At 39.9% G+C, this 20,464-nt stretch overlaps 1 protein-coding gene across 2 annotated transcripts in view; it reads left to right on the top strand.

Annotated features, from left to right (window-relative positions):
- Positions 1-20,464, top strand: part of MED12L (mediator complex subunit 12L) — a 271,105-nt gene that overhangs the window by 19,899 nt on the left and 230,742 nt on the right. For both annotated transcript variants that reach the window (XM_089509038.1, XM_089509039.1), the window contains exons 2-8: positions 4,016-4,120; positions 5,624-5,815; positions 9,622-9,781; positions 14,934-15,103; positions 16,255-16,365; positions 17,383-17,652; positions 20,223-20,372. In XM_089509038.1, the coding sequence (XP_089365164.1) occupies positions 4,016-4,120; positions 5,624-5,815; positions 9,622-9,781; positions 14,934-15,103; positions 16,255-16,365; positions 17,383-17,652; positions 20,223-20,372 (1,158 nt within the window). The remainder of the gene's footprint in view (positions 1-4,015; positions 4,121-5,623; positions 5,816-9,621; positions 9,782-14,933; positions 15,104-16,254; positions 16,366-17,382; positions 17,653-20,222; positions 20,373-20,464) is intronic.

Raw genomic sequence — 20,464 nt, 5'->3', positions numbered from 1 at the left:
TAGGATTTGAAAGACCACAGGCACCCCCTTTTGCCACTGCAAACTAGAAGTCCCACTCCCAAGCAGGCATAGGATTTGAAAGACCACAGGCACCCCCTTTTGCCACTGCAAACTAGAAGTCCCACTCCCAAGCAGGCATAGGATTTGAAAGACCACAGGCACCCCCTTTTGCCACTGCAAACTAGAAGTCCCACTCCCAAGCAGGCATAGGATTTGAAAGACCACAGGCACCCCCTTTTGCCACTGCAAACTAGAAGTCCCACTCCCAAGCAGGCATAGGATTTGAAAGACCACAGGCACCCCCTTTTGCCACTGCAAACTAGAAGTCCCACTCCCAAGCAGGCATATGATTTGAAAGATGACAGGCACCCCCTTTTGCCACTGCAAACTAGAAGTCCCACTCCTAAGCCTTTTTAGCAATTCCCCCCTTCCTCCTTTACCTTGTCCCCTCCAACCCCCCCAAACCCCTCACCCCCTCTTTTTCCCCAGGTATGTCTCAACTTAGGGGGGGATTTATGGGTCAGATCCCTTGCAAAGTCTTTTTTCTTTTCTAATGGGGGCATTAGAAGCCCTGGACCCTTGAAAAGAAGAGGAGGGAGGCTTAGAGGGGGTGGTAAATAAGAGGACTAGAGGCAGGGTTGCCATAAGTCAGAAAGGAGTTGGGCACACAACAACAACAATAACAACAGCAACAGCAGAGGAGGAAGGGGGAGGAGGAGAAAAAAGGGGAAGGAGAAAGAAGAAAAGGAGGAGAAAGAAGAAGAATAGGAACAAAGAAAAAGAAGATGAGGAGGGGGAAGAAAGGAAGAAAAAGGAGAGGAGGAAGAGGAGGGGAAGAGGAGGAGAAAAAAACATGAAATAACAAGAAGAAGAGAAGGAGGGGAAAGAGAAAGAGGGGAAGAACTAAAAGCAACTTGCCTGCAAAGCCCCCTCCGCTCGTTGGAGCATGCCCAAATAAGGAAGCAGAGGGCTGGCTCCTTGAGAGGGCTGGCCAATAGGGGCAGGGCAGAGCAGCAGACCCCACCCCCTCCTAGCTTCAGTCCTGCTGCTGCTCCAGCCCTGCTGCTCAGCACTGTATGAAAGGGAGGCAGCAGCCCAGGGAGCCCTGAGTCGGGCAGCCACCCGGGAATGGGGGGAGGGCGGGGCGGGACCGTGCACACCCCCAGGAGGCGGGAAAGTCCCGCCCACTGCCGTGAAATGGAAAGCCTATCTACAGGCAGCCTCATGTAGAATGCATTACAGTAGTCCAAATGGGATGTAATCAAAGCTTATGTCACCATAGTCAGATCAGATGTATCACAGAACAGGCATAGCTGGCACACTTGTTTTAACTCTGCAAATGCACTCCTGGCGACTGCTGAAACCTGGGCATCCAGGCTCAGAGATGAGTCCAGGAGAAAATTAGTAGAGAATAGGGGAATGGTTGGAGATGAATTTCTGCTTAAGTCATAGTCCAGTGCTCAAACCACTACACCATGATGGCTTTCTCTTTCAGCAGAGCTATGTGAATTATTTTTCTGCTGCCTGACAACTGGGGAGACCAATTTCTGTCTTTTTGATTTGTCTCCTTTTTGTTTGGGTGAGAGAGTGACAAACATATAAACTAAGATTCATTTATTTCTGAATAGTTATGATCCTGTGTTTTATTTATTTGTTTTATGCACCAATTCACTAGAATTCTCCAGTGGACATGGCCATACTTGCTCATGCAAACTAGGGAGGATTGGAGTAATGTAGTATGGAGATATTATGTTTATTGATCACTTTTATTTCTTTTATTTGTGAATTTTTCATTTAGTTCCATTGTATATATACATGATTATGATTCTGTTTTATTTTATCTAAACATAAAATCACAAAATTACTAGAATCCCTTAGTCAGTATGGCCACAATTGTTTATGTTAGCTGGCAAACTATTCACTTTTAGCCCAAAGGAGTAAACTTTCCTATTAACATTACTGTTATTACTATATTGATCCTTTTATAGTTCCCAAAGTACTATACCATAAAACTATTTTAAAAGTAATTCTTTAAAAACATATCAAAAGACATTTTAGGAAAGGTAAGAAATTTGGGAGAGGGATGGTTGTCACTGATTCAGGAATTTTGTCTTTTCTCATTTTGAGAGCTCTGCCTCTTCCAATTTTTAACGAAGGACCTGTGTTATGGTTTTATTATTACTGTGATAGTGTGAATATTGAACAGTGGAAGGGATTTAAGGTATCCAGATGCAAATCCTTCCCTAGGCCAGCCACTCTCAATCAACCTAACCTTCCTGCTGCTTGGAAGAAAGGTTTTAAATGGAATGAAAGAGGGCAGTTGTATTCATCTCTATTTGATACAGAATTTGGAAGAGTTATTTTTTGGGTGACAGTTCCCAAACCCTCCCAGCCAGCATGGCCACTTTGGCAGTCTGGTAGCATGTTCCATTTTATTCTTTTTGAAAATAAAATTATCAGCTTAAAAATGCCAAGGTTCTGTGACAAATATTTGTAATGTACTGTTTGATTTCTTTGGGTATTTGGAGAGGCAAGAGGTGATGAGTGATGCATTGGCCTAGTCTCTGTGACCAGCTGGCTCTATGTCTGTTCGCTTGCCCAATCCTCCTGGTTTCACATGGCCCCAACTGTGAATGGTTCCTGGGTAGGGGACAGGGAACTCCCTGGATCTGGATTTTGAGAAAGCCTGGGAACTGTAAAAGAAGGGAAATGAAGTCCTTCTGTTCTTCTGATGCTGGGTTTAGGCCATAGAGTCAGAAAAGATCTTCTATCTATACTATTACTTGTGCTGAAACTGAACATGATGCAAAATAGCTGGACTTCATGGGATTGAATAGATCAATAATTTGATCCCATGTCATTGTTTTTTAAAGCGTTGCACATGTATGTTGAAGTGCTTTCATGAGGCAAGTAAACAAATCTACATTTTTAAAAAAAGTTTCAACTTGTCTGAGTAAGGTAAATGAAGGCTAATCTAATCATCCTGAAGCAATCTTCAAAACCTAGTTTATGAGGTGTGAACTGGAGTGTGTTGCATAATATTGGAAGTGACAATTCTGTTCACTCTCCTTGTTGTTCAGTAAGAAGCAGCTTCAAAATCAAGTCAAGCCAAATGACAGCATGTTCAGTCTTTATACTTCACTTAACTGAACTTGACATTTATGTAAACTCCTTTCTTGTCAGTTGACTTCCTTTCCTAGCAAATTGATTGTTAAAATCTGAGTCATACTTTGGTGGGGAGAGGGGCAAGAAAGTTTTATCCTTTGTATTAACAAAGATGACAACAATGATGATTATGATGCTGGTGATTATGCTATGAAGAAGAAGGAGATGATGTTGAAACAAGATAATTTCATTTCCCCACTAATGCAGATTTTAATTCCATTTTTATTTTTCAGGAATGCTCTCTATATTGCGAGTGGACAGCAAATCTTTTTTTAACGTCTTCTATGCACTGATACCACATTCTTTACTTTTCAGGGAGCTTTAAAGCAGTTGGTCCTAATTTGGAGTTATTAGGTGTTTGGGGGGGCTAGAATAAAGCAAAACAACAACAATCCAAAATGTGATTTTTTCAAAATTTTGGTTTAATGCTGGAAGAATGAGCTATGAGCCCATGGCTCATCTGCTTTCCAGTACCCAGTCTTTTTCTTCTGGATTCAAAGAGAAGAGACTGCATCCTTCTAGTTGTTTTTTTGTTTTGTTTTGTTAAATGAAACATGGTTACATGAACTTGTAGCAGGAGATTGTTGTTTCTGTAAAATCAAGCAGTCACTTTCAGCTTTTACATTTTGTGTAGCGAAAAGGCAGAAGGTATATGTTGTGAGATCAAATCTCGAATCAGCAACTTAATGATGTTGGTGCTGGTGTTGTTATGTTAGTGGGGCTGCTTTTAACCCCTTGCATTTATTGGGGTTTGTACCCTTTCACTGCTGCTGCTTGTTACATTTCCTAACAAAATGGTGTACTAACTATAAATGTCCTCATTACAATTTTCAAAATACTTTCTTTGCAGGATGAGCTTACTGCTGTGAATGTAAAGCAGGGATTCAGCAATCAGCCAGCCTTCTCTGGAGATGAACATGGGTCTGCTAGGAATATTGTCATTAACCCTTCAAAGGTAAGCCTGGGGCTGAAGTATGCTAAAAAGTTCTTTAAAAAAAATACTAATTTCAGATGTTATTAGGGTTGCCATCCCTGAGGGCCTCCAAACCAGGAAAAATGTAGGTCATGGAAATTAAAAAAAAAAGGTCCTACATTTTAAAACCTTGTCCAAGGCCTCCCTGGGGCCTGGGAGACAGCACCCCCCAAGCCCCAGGGAAGGCTTGGAGGACGCCGCTTCCAAGCCTTCCCTGGGGCCTGGGAGACAGCGTCAAGGCAGTAGGCAGGCAGCCACCCACCTCCGCCTCAGCCTCCTCCTCTGCCTCCGCCTCCCGGGCCCAAGAAAGTGCCCAGCACGGAGGCGCACCAGGCAGAGGAGGCGGTGGGTGGTTGCCTGCCAGTGCCTGTTGCCGTGGTGTGCGCGCGCGCGCGAGTGCAAGGAGCACCAAGCCAGGCAGGCACCTGTGCCTCCTCCTCCTCCGCTTGGCGCGGCCTGCAATGGAGGAGGAGGAGGAGAAGGAGGTGTGCCTTCTGGGCACGCCCGCGCCCCCTCCCCCACCTCCCCCCGCACACTGCCTCCTCCTTCGCCTGCTTCCTCCACAAGGCCTGGAACGGAGGAGGAGGTGGGTGGCGCGGCCACGCAGGGAGGCAGGGGAAGGTGGGTTGGCGCCGTGCGGGCCCCGAACCAGGGGCTGGGGACCAAACCGGACCGGGACCAGGAGGGGCCCCCCAAAAGCGGGTTTGTCACAGGGGCCGCCGGGTTATGGCATCCCTAGATGTTATCATTCATAATCTCTATTTTACTTCTAAATGGGTGCATGTTGCATTAGTTAGAAGTTCTGTGCAACATGAAAGTCAAATAAGAATTTGAAGTGAATATATGTTAGTGGGCTAGTATTTACTTATTTATTATAAGCTCAGTTTATTTTGTATCTCGTATTCAGTTTGAAGTCTCTGGGTGTGTTGATGGAACTTCATTTCATTGCACAGCATGCTTAGCAAATAATTAATATATCATACATGTAATATGTCACATGATTTAGCAAATAATTAAAATGTCATACCGTTAAGTCAAGCCCATCTGTTTCAGTCTGAACATTCTCTTTAAACATTTTGCTCAGCAGAAACGTCAATTGAAGATAGTTTTCTAAAGCTTCCACATAGACACTTTAATGCTACAATGTATTTTAAAATAAATTAAATATTATTATTTAATTCTTGGAATTTGGTAAAACCTCTTGGTTTAAATCCAATTGCCAGTCTCAAATGCAGTAGACTCAAACGTATGAATTAGCCAATAATGTATGTAAATCCCATTGGTTGAGTGGATCTGTTTTATTTAGTGGCGTGGGTGAGTTGGTGAGTCTTGATCCTTTCCATCATTAACTGCTGCATAAAACTATTTAGAGTATATATTTGTTAAATGAATAGCCAAAACTATTAAAGCTCTTCAAATCGGAATCCTTTACTAAGAGAATTGTAAATACTTATATTTTGTATTTCTGTATTTTTGCCTCATCAGATTGGTGCTTATTTTAGCAGCATATTAGCAGAGAAGTTAAAGCTTAATACTTTCCAGGACACAGGAAAGAAGAAACCACAAGTCAATGCCAAAGACAATTATTGGCTAGTTACTGCTCGTTCTCAGAGTGCAATTCACAGCTGGTTTGCAGATTTAGCAGGAAACAGACCACTGACTATACTAGCAAAAAAGGTAAACACTATATGAGAACTTCATGGAAATTCGGGGCAGGGGAGGTATAATACAGTTTGTTTAAAAGTGTGTTGCTCATTTTGGCAACTGATCATATTGTAAATAATTTTTAAAATCAATAACAAAGAATTAGAAAAAAATGGGAGTTCCCAGTGGCATTCATTATTCTGTTAGGAACAGGTCTGAGACAGTTAATGCAGAATTCTTGTGCATGCCAAGTGCAGAACAAGGCCTTCATCCAATTATTAGTCTCAACTAGAATAGACCAACTGAATCAAAGGAATTTCAACAAGTCTTGACTTAGTACTTTCCAATTGATTTAGTAGGTCTGCCTAGTTTGGATATACATTTAGGTTTAGGCCTATGTATTTTGGAGCATCAATAAAATACTGGACTAGAGAACAGGGTCTTTGTTTCTGTTACTGGCCATCAAGTTGACTTTGACTTATGGAAGCCCTATGATTGAAAGATCTCCAGGTCACTCTATCATCATCAGCCCTACTCATGTCTTGCAGACTCAGGGCCATTCCATCTAGAATGTGTTCTTCCTCTTTTCCTACTCCCTTCTACCCTACCAAACATTATTGTCTTTTCTATTGAGTCATATCTTCTCATGATATGTTCAAAATATGACAGTTTCAGTTCTAGTCATCCTGGTTTCTAGGGAGAGTTCAGGCTTGCTTTGCTTTAGGACTCATTTATTTTTTCTTTTTAGCAGTCCACAGTATCCATAGAGGTCTTCTCCAGTATTACATTTCAAATAAGTTGATTGTCTTCCTATCAGCTTTCTTCACTGTCCAGCTTTCACAGCCATACATAGAAATCAGAAATATGATGGCATGGATCATCCTATTTTTAGCATTCAATGATACATCTTGACACTTCATGATATTGTCCAGTTCTTTCATAGCTGCCCTTCCAAGTCCTAGTCACTTTCTAATTTCTTGACTACAGTCCCCATTCTGATTAGTGACTGAGCAAAGGTATGAAAAATCCATTTCAATGTCTTTATCACCTACGTTAAAATTACCGTATATACTTGACTATAAGTCGAGGGCAGGTTTTGGTGGCAAAATTATGGATTTTGATATGACCCTTGGATAAGTCGAGGGTAAAACTTAGGGATATGCAAACAAAGGATCTAAATGATGAAGTAAAGGAAAACAATGCGAAAAAGCCTACAAAATTATGGCAGGCATAACTGTTTTGGCTCACACTAAAGGCTGAATGGAAGAGAGAGTAGAGGGAGGTCAGTGTTTCTAGGACATATTGAACTCTTGCCTTTCACCGGGGGATGGTTCCATTTTTAATAAGTGTTAAAGTATAATAGAGCATGCCTGCGCCATATGCGGACACACCATATGCGGTTTTAAACTTATGCGGAAGGTTAAGCCACTGGGCAATGAATTGTGCACGTGCCCATGGTGTGTGCACCGCACCAAACACAGAAGCACTCCCCCATTGCAGCCAATGGGGTTTGAGCTTACGCGTTTTTCTCCATATGCGGAGGGATCCGGAACCCCTGCGTGTGGAGAGGGCAAACTGTATTTACATTGACCAGTGGATAAGTCTTCCTAGGATTTGGGGGTCAATTTTTTGACTAAAATTTCTAGACTTATACATGAGTATATATAGTATGTACTGTTGGCCCTTAGTATTTATGGTTTTTTTTATTCTGGCCCCCCCTCCTGTGGATGCAAAAAACTGTGGGACCTGAGATCCCTTGGTTTTTGATGGCCACACACATGCATGCAGCTGCTTTGCTGCATACACGTGCACACATGGCAATTGGGGTAATGGGGCTTGCTGTCTGCAGATGCTTAAATCCGTATATGGAAAGTGAGTGGTTGAGGTGGGCAGGCTGTAAATCATCTATGGTTATTATATTTGTTATCTTAATGTTCAGTTGTAAACCTGCCTCTGCACTTTCTTCCTTGGCTTTCTTCACTCATTGTTCTAAGTCTTTGCTATTTTCTGCTAGTAGTATATCTGCATATCATAAATTATTGATGTTCATTCCTCCAATTTTCACATTTCCTTCTTCCAGGTCTAATCCTGCTTTACTGGCATTTCTTGTACCGTATACAATAAAAGTCTTTGTTGTAGAATTTTGAGCTTCACTTTGCTTGCATAGGAAATTAAAGCAATGGTCCTGTGGTTACTGTAGTCCCCGGTGCCCTCCTTCTTGTGGACTGTAATGTAAATTGAGCATTTCCAATCTGTGGGCCATTGTTTTGTTTTCCATATTTGTGGACAGATTTTAGTTAGAACTAGTGTAGATCCTGTCTCTGTAGATTACAGCAGCTCTATCTTACTGTATTAGAGTCTCTCTGTGTGTTTTATTTCTGCCTGTCTGTCTGTCTGTCTATCTATCTCACTATACCTTAGTAGTAGCAGTTCATTATCATTACTAATTTTATATGGATCCTTGTCAATAGAAGGGATTGATGTAAGTTTTGATTTTCTGTATTCTTTTGAATCCCATTATCCATTCCTTCTGTCCTTGATGTCCTGCTAAATCCTCTTCCTTTTAGCATTCTTACTCCTAAACCCTTCCAAAGCTTAAGTCTGTTTTACTGCTGCAGCATGCTCTTTTGAGATTCAAGGGCAGAGCCAGGCTCTGTCTAGGATTTCTCTGTTGAATGAGTGCTTTCCCCACTGAGATGTTAGTCTCTCTGTACATTGGATTGTTTCTGTTGATTGATATAAATTCTTCTTCTTGTGGTAGAGAGCAAGTGAGTGACCATCTAATCAAACCACAAAAATGTTTTAAAAATAATAGCAATTTTTGAACACAGAAGTCAAGATTCAATGCTATTCTTAAGCTAGGATCAGTACTTTCTTCCCTTTTCCGCTACAGCCCCCTCTAGTATTGAAGGCCATCTTTAGACTATTTCAGGTCTGTAATCTATCAAAATTTGATCATTTAAGAGGTTGAGAGAACCTCTTGGTGAAAAAAATGCTATGTAAAGGGTGTCTTAAAACTTGTATATGATGCAAAAGTTACTGGGTTTTATTTTTCTTATAACTTCTTTGGTTTGTCTGCTCTCCAAACATTCTAGTCCTTACAGCTGCTGTGTACATTTCTTGTCTCAGTCTGCTTAATAAAGAAAAAATTATGTGATTCTGTGTTATCAAATAGGTCAGATCTGATTTTGTTACAGGACAGACTACAACATTTATATCAATGCATCTTATTCATGCTTTAGCAGTTTTGAAAGCTGCCATTTCTTACTTTCATCATGAAGTGATACAGCAAACTAAAGATTAGCATTATGGCTACTGTTAATTAAAACGTTAGATTGTAAGTTCTGCCTGTATCTTTTGTCTTCTCTTTTTTTGGCAGGGGGAAGCATGATGGTACAAATAATTGTAAAAAATATTCCATGAATGAACATGGTTTGTTATGGTTTGCTGGCACATGAGTTTGGATTACCAATTTAAAACAAATAGGTTGGACATAATGGGTAGTTTCACAAAAGTATTCCCACATTAGGCAAAAATATGAATTATTTTGAACCTGCCAGAAGAGCAAAGTGGCAATTACTGGAGATGAGCAGAAAGGAGGAAAGGAAGGCTGAATTAAGGTTTCTTTCAGAATTCTGTATTATTTTCCAAAAGAGCAGTCTTGCTATCATCCAGCTGTCATCTTGTATCCTCTCTTTCTGCCTACCACTTTATTGCACTGTACAAGTCACTCAACTATTTTTGGAAGACCATTTTTAAAATATGAATTACTATAGCTTTCCTGTTGTGATTTGGTGGTAAGTTCACGGTTTAACTCTTTTTATTCCTCTTCATCTCAGGTTCCAATTCTCAGTAAAAAGGAAGATGTTTTTGCTTATTTAGCAAAATACTCTGTGCCACTGCTGCGAGCAGCATGGCTGATCAAAATGACATGTGCCTATTATGCTGCCATTTCTGAAGCTAAAATCAAGAAACGTCAAGCTGCTGATCCAAATCTTGGTAAATAAATGGGGAGGAATAGAACCTTTCTGTTGGCTTTGCTGCATGTACTTGTATTGTATATGGAAGTACCAGCGTGAGCTCTATGAAAGTACTTGAGCTGTCTAATTTATAATTGTATATATCTTTTGTCATTTGAAAAGCTCACCAATTCCTTTTTATATAAAAAAAATCTACCTGTATTTCAGTTCTCTTAAGGTGTTTTAAACATTTACTACAACAGCTCCATTAAAGGAGGGAAAAGGAAGCCAGTTTTGATTACTTGATGGGAAAACCACCTTGTCCAGGAAAATGTGTTACCACCATATAACTCTGCCAGGGATTAGAACCACCCCATTGATATGAATTATACTAGCAGCTATATTTGGCCCGGGGGGGGGGGGGGGACAACAACCTAAAAGCAGAATGTAAAGTTACATTTTCTCAAACATTTCATGGTGTCTATTGATGTTTTTGTCTGCTATGTTGTTTTTTCCCCTTTTGCTGCCTATTTTGCTGAGTTTGCCAATTTTTTAAAAAAATTGTGGTGGATGATGACTTACCACTACATTGATGGGCAGCATAGTGAGAAAATAATGAGAGGGATGGAGGTAAGAACAGGAAGTGGAAGCCCATGGCACAAAGAAAAGGGAGATGAAGCCTGTGGCACACTCTGCTTATATAGGAAAAAAGGTTTGATGCAGTGCAGACAAGAGCAGGGAGAGAAAGAGAAAAGGACTGGATACACAAAGAGATGAGAGAGTGAGCAGAGGAGGAGAGGGAAAGGGAGCAGGAGTGGAGTGGAGTGGAGTGGAGGAAGAGAGCAACATGAAGAATGAGAAACAATGATTGTATAGAGTCAAAGAAGAAATGAAAGAGAATGTGTCAGTGGCACACAGCACAACTAAACAGAACATAGAAGAAAAGAAGAATGGAAGAAACAGGGTACCAGAGATGAATTGCAATGACATGGACATTGCTAATAATAGGAGAGAAGAAGAAGACTTGAAAAATGTGAGGTGAGAGGATTTAAAAAATATATATTCTGGGTATGTGTGTGTGTATCGGGTGGGGTAGCGGCTAGGAAGAAAGGGGAGGTTAAAAGGTGACTTGACCAAAAAGCAGTATGCATCATTTTATAGATAAAACAATTAGGTGTCTACATTTAAGCAAGTACATTTTGGCTAGAAATAAATACAGTTGGCCCTCTGTATACAAAGATTCTTTATACATGTGTTCAAGAATCTATGGCTTGAAAATGTTAAAAAACATTTACATAAAGGACATCATTTTACTATTCATTGTGTTTAATGGGATTTGAACATCAGCAGATTTTGACATCCATGGGGGCCAACTGTCATATATTTTTTTAAAAATTATAGTTGTGGATGAGTATACCTGTTTTAAAAAGCAATGCATTTCTTTCTAAGGAATAGAACTGTACATATTAGTATTACATTGTCCTTTTGTATCGTTTAAGAGAAGAGCCACTGTGGCATAGTGGTTTGAGTGTTGAACTATGACTCTGGAGGCCAGGGTTCGAATCCCTGCTTAGCCATGAAACCAACATGCAAGTCACATGCTTTCAGCCTTAGGGGAAGGCAATGACAAACTTCCTCTGAGCAAATCTTGCCAAGAAAACCCCACTATAGCTTAGTCTTAGGGTCACTGTAAGTCAAGAATAACGTGAAGGCACACAACAGTAATGGGTTAAGAAAGATTTTGATGCAGTATTATGAAGTACTCCATCCTAGTAGGGACTACAAATGCTGCAGGTTCATACATACATGCACACGAATGTATGACTAATAATAATTTGAACAATTTTTAAATAAAAACAAGTGGTTTCAGGAATCTGTTCAGTTTAATGCATTATTAATTTTTTTTTAAAAATAAATAGATTGAAATTGAAAAGTTAAGTGGCTTATCTATATTCTTCCAGGTGTCAAATGCTGCTTTTCAGGAAAAAGGTTGAGAAACTACTATTATTCCTTCACGCATGGCTTGAGTTACATAGCAATCTGGTGCAGGTGTTAAACAACTGTTATCCTCATAACTAGGAATGGTGACATCTGCTGGTGAAGTGCAGCTGTTTCCGCCACCCAATAGAATTCTATTCTATTCAATTCCATTGCATAGAAATTGCTCCTCAGAAAACATGGAGCAACATTTTAAGGTAAGCATGGATTAAAGTATTAATTTCTTACGTTTCTCTTGGTTTTCATGTAACAAAGTATGTTAGGTGTTTTGAATGTATTGTGAATAAGAAGTGCTTTTCTTTTCCATTTTGTCTTAATATTTCTTTAATTCTTTTTTTTCCTTTCAGAGAACACAGCCTGAAAAGTGGAAGAAACTCAGTGGTCTTTGGAGGAAGAAGGAAATTATAATAATAATAATAATAAGAGGAGCTGAACAGAAACACAATGATGGCCTCTCAGAGGAACAGCAGATTATCCAAACAGTTTGCTCTTGAACAGCCCTCCTCCCCATCTGACTCAGAAAAGTTCTTGTTAGCTGAACAATTGATATTGATGACAATATCAATCATATATTGATATTATGATTTTATAGTGGGATATTATTGATGGGGATGGGATGCTTCTGATTATATGTATGGATAAAACATTTGTTTTCTGCACCTATCCTGTGTATGTGTATTTCTTTCTTCTTCTATTTCCATTCGTGGATGAGAGATGGGTTTTTCCAAAATTGTGTGTCTGTTGACTTGTCTCTCAAGCTCAAAAGAGGGGTGGGAGGACTGGAGAGGGCTAAAATAATAGATAATAATGATAGATTTTTCACCACATATTGGTACGGTTTTTAGTGTAGTAATGCAATTTTAAATGCCTATTTTGAATTAATGCAAAAGGGGGGGGGGGAGACCTTTTCAAAGTAAATGTAATGTAGTTTATTAAAAAAGATTTTACTCTAAATGTAACATTGTGGCACATTTTCACTAGCATTCTTAGCAGGAAAAGACTGTGCAAAAACTTGTGCTGCTCTATTTTTTTTTTTTGTTGGCGCTTCTTGAGTGTTGGGAAGCCCATTTTTCTTTCAGTTGGGAAAAGGATAATAGAATCTATTCTTTCCATTCCTAACTTAGAGTATTTCCAAAATAGACCTCATAACTCCAACAACTCTCTTAAAAAGATGGGAGGAAAAATGCTTATACCTTCAGGTACCCATTATTGTTTGAGGTATTTTTCACCAGAGATAAATGTTCACAATTCTATAATTTCTTGTAAATTCTGTACCATGTGTCTATCACTGGCTTGCAATAGGAATTCAAGGATAGCTTTTTGTGGGTTTTTCAGGCTATGATGCTGTGTTCTAGAAGAGTTTATTCCTGATGTTTTGCCAGCATCTGTGGCAGCCACAGCTGCTGGCGAAACATCAGGAATGAACTCTGCTAGAACATGGCTTCATAGCCCAAAAAACCACAAAAAAAAACCCTATGCCAGCCGTGAAAGCTTTCGATTTCACATTGGAATTCAAGGAGTTCAAAGGTTACTCACCCACCTGCTTTTGTGTTTGCCATTTGGGGCTTCTGTATTAAACTTAAATGTGAAAAAATCTGTTCAGGAAATTGCTTTCCTTGTATGTTTGGTCCACAGTTACAGACATCTTGCAAGAGCAAGGGAACCCTTTGAGGTGATAAAAAATTGATTTTCACAGAATATGTTTATGTCCAGAGATAATAAAGAGTCACATATTCTGCAAAATGTGGATGTGCCACTGAATAACAGGATCAGGTTTTGACAAAACAAGACCTAGTTTTCAGGAGTTTAAAAATGTTGCTGTCATATTCGATTAGCAATCATGCTGATGTCACTCAAGTTATTCCCTCCCCTCTCTTTCCAGGATAAATTGTGCTAAATGAATATTGGAAGTTCAATATTTCCTGTCCCATAAACTCACTGTACTTAAAAGTTCTTTTTCAGCTTATTTTGCATTATGGGTAAATATAATGTGCCATATGGAGGTTTGACTTTTACATGATCAACCAAAATCCTGTAAGGGATATATAGGAGAGGAATAAGGAGACATATAGGAGACGAGTAAGGAGGAAAGTTTTACTGATGTCTATCCAGCACTGAATAGGCCAGTGTAGATTGTATTAGAATCAAGACCCCTTCCAATATTATTTGTTGCCTGTTGAATGGCATTGGTGCAATGCAAGTGAGGTAAAATAGGCTGATAAGTTCAGTGACAAGAGATTCTGTGAGTCTACGTTGATGAACAGGCAAAACTTGGACTTAGATCCACTGATCTGTCACTAATAGCTATCTGGCTCTAGGGAATGCTGAATCATTAAATATTGTCCCATTTCTATATTAATAATACATCAAAGGTATGGCTTTAGACAGCAGAGTTTTTCCAACGCTTTTAAACTTGCATAAACTTAGAATAATACAATTGATCCTCCAGATCCATGGATTTCTCCATTCTTGGCTTGAACTCCCTCCCCCCAATTAAAACCCAAAAAGCAAACCTTGATTAACACATTTATTAAAGCTTAAATATATAATTGTATGTTTATTGTTGCATCTGATAAAGTTGATTCTAGTCCATAAATGCTTATACCTTCTGGACAAAATTAGAAATAAAGTGTCATCTTTCTCCCAGTTAGCCAGAGATTCTACTTTGATTAATTGGAGAGTATAGACCTATTGCTTGAATAATGTTTTAAATATTATTTATTAAATTACTTCAAGGCTGTACATACTATTTAAATTGAATATGAATTGGTAGCTGGGGGATTTGGGGTACTCAGCAACAAGTGGGTGTATAACCTCAAAATGGTAATGTCATTCATCCTGAATATAGAAGTGATATTTTAATATTTCTTTGACTCTTTGCAGTTCATTATGATCAGCTTGAAGAAAAGGATTTAAAAGTTTAAAATGCATTTAGTACTGCAACAATATAGCATTCAAATAATAAAGTGTTCCTATATTGTCCTTAAGGAAATGAATTAAAATTAATTCCAAGATGACTATTATATTCTGCTTTAATTTTCTATATACCTAAACATCCTATGGTCATTCTTATGCCACAAGACAAAATAGGTTTTTTATGAAAGTGCATTTTACCAATTGTGAAAAAGTTCACAATCCCCCCCCAAGTCTTCTGAGGAAAAAAAATCTTAACAATTTAATTTGTGTCTTCATAGAATGGACTCAGATTTCAACCAGATACCTTCGAGAACAGCTAACAAAGATTGCAGATTTTTATCATATGACCTCAAACCAAGGCGGTAACTCTGTAGTTGTGCCTCCTGAGGTGGAACAAGCCCTGAAGCAATGGGAATATAATGAAAAGTTGGCATTTTATATGTTCCAGGTAACCTTTTCCAGTAATGAGTTAAGATGTACCTCTGCAAAGCAATATAAAATACATATGATTTATTTTGTGCCACTATTTGTATTTTCTTCACCTGTTAAATTGTATTCAGAGCATGGAAAGTTTTTCTTTCAGACCACAGTTCCCATAGCCATTCTGGCTGGACGATTCTAGGAGCTTTGGTCCTAAAAAGTAACTTTTCGTAGTTCTTGCCATTGCTTAGAGAACCATTGGTAACTTCATAGAGGTATGCAAGAGCACTGGGTTTTGGAGTCTACCGCTGTAATAGCACAGGGACAATGAATAATTATAAGATTGTTTCATGATTCATGTAAGTCTTGCTTCCAAGTAGGCATTCTGAAATATTGTGGTAAAAGGGAAATTAGATTGAGTAAATGCTGGATGTTTTACAAGATTATAATAAAACAAATAATACATGGTTTGACTATGTAGTACTAAGGATTATCATTATTTTGGCCTCATTCCTCTACCATATACATGTGTATGTAATTCCATAATGTTTGAAGGCAAATGCAATTACAGTTAAAGAGAAATGGATTACTATAACTGTAAGTTAAAATGCAGACTGATAATGCAGTTGACAGCATTTTCAACTAATTCAGAATAACCCTTTTCAGAGAAACTGTCGCTTTCTAAAGCAAACGTACTACTTTCATCCTTCCTGTCTATGGACATTTCACCCTCCTGTCCGTGGAAAGTCTCTCAAATATAGTAAAGCAAGAGAGCATATTTCCAGACAATGACAAGGTTTTCTTTTTATCTCTCCCCCCCCCCCCGCCCTTCTTGTTTGGTCATTGCTTCCATTGTCCCCCATACCCCCTCTTCTTGCTTTCACTGCTGTTGTGCTTCATTGGGCTGTTGTCCTTGGGTTTACTCTGATTCTGCTGATCAAACTCTTGTGTGAGGAGGAGTTGCTATGCCTTTTCCAATGGCTGGCTTGCATATTTCCCCTTCATAGATGATCCTTAAATAAACATTCTGTGATGTCTTCAAAAGTATTTGAATGGTTAGGATGTCAGTTTTACATTCTTTTTACTTTTATTTGCTATATTAAGTAATGAAACATGAATACATAATAGTTTTTACATATTTTGGGGAACTTCTTTACCCATCTTCTTTCTAAAATTAAGGAAGGAATGCTTGAAAGACATGAATATTTAACATGGATATTGGATGTCTTGGAAAAAATGAGGCCTGCTGAGGAAGAACTTTTGAAACTGCTCCTACCAGTAATGTTGCAGGTATAGAATGTTTTGTAATGTGCCACGGTGCAGAAATGTTTTTCAGCCAAGTACTGGTTTTATGGCATCACAAGATTTGAAGTTACTATGATTGCAAAATGTTGTGAATCTGATGTCTGATGATGATGTATTAATCACTATGACTGCATCTACACAGCAGACATAATCCAGTTTGACACCACTTTACCTGCCATGGCTCAATGCTGTGGAATTATAGGAATCATAGTTTTGTGAGACATTTAGCTTTCTCTGTCAGAGAGCTATGGTGCCACAACAAACTACAGTTCCTAGAATTCCATAGCATTGAGCCATGGCAGTTAAAGTGGTGTCAGTCTGGATTATGTCTGCAGTGCGGATGCAGCCCAGAGTGACATTTTTCAAACTGGCATTTGTGGGTTATGTTTTTTAAAATAGAAAATTATCACTCAATTTCTTATTAAAATGTTTACATCTTGCCCTTCATCAAAGATCTGTTTGGTTTACTGTAGGGAAAGCTTCGTAGAAGTAGCAGTTCCTTTTGATTTGCTGTTGTTGTATAATAGGGAGAAACGTATAATTACTAAATTCCTACAATGCTAGAAGGTCTGACCTGTTATGAGATACAGTTGGCCCTCCACATTTGCGGCTTTGACTTTTGTGGATTTGATTATTTGCAGTTTTGATTAATATGTTCTCCCTAGAAATCTCTAGGTCCTCCAGTGCAACTCTGCCAGAAATTGATCATGGAGTTGTGCTGGAAAATTTAGAACTTCCTCAAGAAAGCACTTCTCAAGACATTTGTAGGTCATCCAGCATGATTCTATGATCAACCTCTGGCAGATGTTGACCATAGAGTTGCACTGGAGGATCTGGAGATTTATAGAGAGATGTTCTCTTATGTACAAAGAATAGTTTCCACATTCATGGGGGTCCTTCACCCCTAATGCCAGCAAATGTGGCGGGAGCACTGTAGTTTAATATGCTCACCAGAACTTTACATTTAAAATTAATTGTCTGTTTTTTCAAAATCTGTTTCAGTATACAGAAGAGTTTGTTCAGTCAGCCTACCTGTCACGCCGCCTTGCTTATTTCTGTGCCAGACGTGTCTCTTTTTTGATAAGTGACAGTCCTAACTTCATAGCTACCCACTCACCTCATATGATTATTGGACCAAATAACCCTCCTTTAGCAGCACCCAGCCCTACTACAGCTGGTCCCGTGGTAAACTCTGTGCAGCTAGCCTGTTCAGATTTCCTCTCTTGCCCTCAGCATCGCCCACTTGTTTATGGACTAAGTTGTATGCTGCAGGTGAGTGAATGGTTTTTGATGTGCTTTTGTTTACCAGGCAACACTTAGGATTCTGTAACAACGTTTGGAAGTAATTATTTTATGCTTTTATTTTATTTTACTTTTAAATACACTTTATGATCAGAGTCCATAAAGTGCAATCTGTAGGCTACATGCATCTTATTGAATTCAGTAAAGATTAAAGAGTGAAGCATTTTAACACTGCATTATGTATTTTGTTTTCAATAAACTGCTGAGATTATTTGGTAAATAATAATATTATGTATGTTTTTTTTAATAAAAGATTGTCAACTAAAACAAAATTACCAGGAAAATAAACTAGTTTCATAGAGTTTCAGTTTTATTACATTAAACCATATCGGCAAAAAGTAATCTGGGTCTGCAAAAACAAATACAGAGTTCTGTGTTTTACCAAGTATATTGTCTGCTAGTCTTTCACATTGTGATTGGTTCCTGATGCATTCACATGCCTTCTTTGAATCTGGGAAAATTCAAATACATGTTTACATTTTAAAAGTAGCTTTAAAAGCCTTTGTACATTGAATCCCCAAGTGGCATTCATATCAGATAGTTTTCCCCTAGAGACACACTGGTGTTTCTTCTAGGACTGGACTGAAATTAGTCTTCTTTGATAATGGCATGAAAGAAATAACAAATGTGACTTGGTCTGTTATTGAGTGCCATCAAGTTGTTTCCAACTTATGGCAACCCTAAGGCAATCCTATCACAGAATTTTCTTGGCAAGATTTGTCAGAGGGACTTGCCATTTGCTCCTTCTGAGGCTGAGAGAAAGTAATTTGCCCAAGGCTTCCATGGCTAGATGGGGGATTTGAACCCTGGTCTCACAAGGTTCTAATCCAACACTCAAACCACTATATCATGATACATATGGAAAACTGATTATCATGATGAAACAAGTAAAAGGAAGTTTTAATTGCTTTTAATACATAGTTTAAAAATAACTCTAAATGATATAACATCCATAACAATGATACTTTTTTTGGGACAACCAAAATGCACAATTACATGTTGCAAGCTTTCGAAGTCACCCTGGTTTCTTCATCAGGCAAAAAGAAGAAAGTAATTGAGGATGTTAGTCATAAGCCTGCATTTTCTGTTTCTGGTCTTAGTTCAGATGGTAGGGAGGGCTATTTTCAGGCTGGCATCAACCTCTGTTTAGCCATGTGGTCACTGGTTGATTTTCAAAGTCAAGGAAATTTAATGTCCATTTGCTATTCAAAGAAGATATTTCCTTGGATTGCAAGGAAACATCTTCTTTGAATTGCAAATGCACATTTAATTTCTTTGAATCTCAAAATCTACCAGTGACCACATGGCTAAACACAAGGCGATGCCAGCCTGAAGATAGCCCTCCCTACCACCTGAACTAAGCCCAGAAACAGAAAATGCAGGCCTATTACTAACATCTTCAATTTCTTTCTCCTATTTGCCTGATGAAGAAGCCAGTGTGACTTTGAAAGCTTGCTACATGTAATTGTGCACTTTGGTTGGCCCAATAAAGATATCATTGTTTGAATGTTACTGCATATGCTATATGTAGGGTTGCCATAATGGAGGACCTCCAAACCGGGACAAATGTAGGACAAGGTTTGAAAATGTAGGACATTTTTTTTAAAATTTCCTGGCTAGGAAATTAAAAAAAAAAGTCCTAGATTTTTAAACCTTGTCTTCCTCCTCCTCCTCCCGGCCTGGGAGGGAGCCTAGGCTGGCTCCCAGGCCGGGAAGGGCAGGGGGAAGCTTGGCATTGCGGCAATCGCCGCGGTGCCAGGCTTTCTCCTCATCCTCCCGGCCTGGGAGGGAGCCTAGGCCGGCTCCCGGGCCGGGAAGGGCGGGGGGAAGCTTGGCATCGCGGCGATCGCTGCGGTGTCAGGCTTCCTCCTCCTCCTCCCGGCCTGGGAGGGAGCCTAGGCCGGCTCCCAGGCCGGGAAGGGCGTGGGGAAGCTTGGCATCGCGGAGATTGCCGCGGTGCCAGGCTTCCTCCTCCTCCTCCCGGCCTGGGAGGGAGCCTAGGCCTGCTCCCAGGCCGGGAAGGAGGCGGGGGCCGCCCCTCATCGCGGCTATCGCTGCGAGGGGAAGCGGCCTCTTCCTCCTCCCGGCCTGGGAAGAAGCCTCCTCCTCCTCCTTGGCCTCGCGGAGGCCTTGAAGACCCCGCGGCCGGAGCTCCGACCGTGGAGCCGCCTCGAAGGCCTCACTGGGGCTCGGGAGGGAGCGTCTCCGTGGCTGGAGCTCCAACCGCGGAGAGCCTTCCCAGGTCTCAGCAAGGCCTTGGAGCCGCCGCGGGGGCTGAGGTGGCCGTGGTGGGCGGGGCCGTCCCGGTTTGGGCGCCAAACCGGACCGGGACCGGGTTGGCACCGCCCAAACCAGGATTGTCCCGCCCCCGGCGGGATATGGCAACCCTAGCTATATGGCCAACAAGGCTACCCCTAGATATTTTAGTGCTACAAGCTTCATTGCTTTTTTGTATTGATATTTATATATCATCTAAATACATAATTTTAATCAGTTGCTTTCTTTATTACATGAAATTCTTCCTAAATATTCTGTTGCAGACTATAACTCTCTGTTGCCCAAGTGCCTTGGTGTGGAATTATTCCACAAACGAAAGTAAAAACGTCAATCCTGGTTCACCGTTGGATTTACTTCAAGTTGCTCCATCTAGTTTACCTATGCCAGGGGGAAATTCTGCCTTCAATCAGCAGGTAGGCCTCACCTATCTTGTGTTTAAAAATTTGTATGATCTTGTAAAATGTTTATAGAGCAATAACAATTAACATCTGTCTGAATGTTTGCA

This window comes from Sceloporus occidentalis, unplaced genomic scaffold (genome assembly GCF_023333645.1).
Source record: "Sceloporus occidentalis isolate IW3139 unplaced genomic scaffold, rSceOcc1.0.p SCAF_2, whole genome shotgun sequence".
NCBI classification, from domain to species: domain Eukaryota; kingdom Metazoa; phylum Chordata; class Lepidosauria; order Squamata; family Phrynosomatidae; genus Sceloporus; species Sceloporus occidentalis.
Note: the sequence above shows the minus strand (reverse complement) of the source record. Positions and strands in the feature narration are given on the sequence as shown.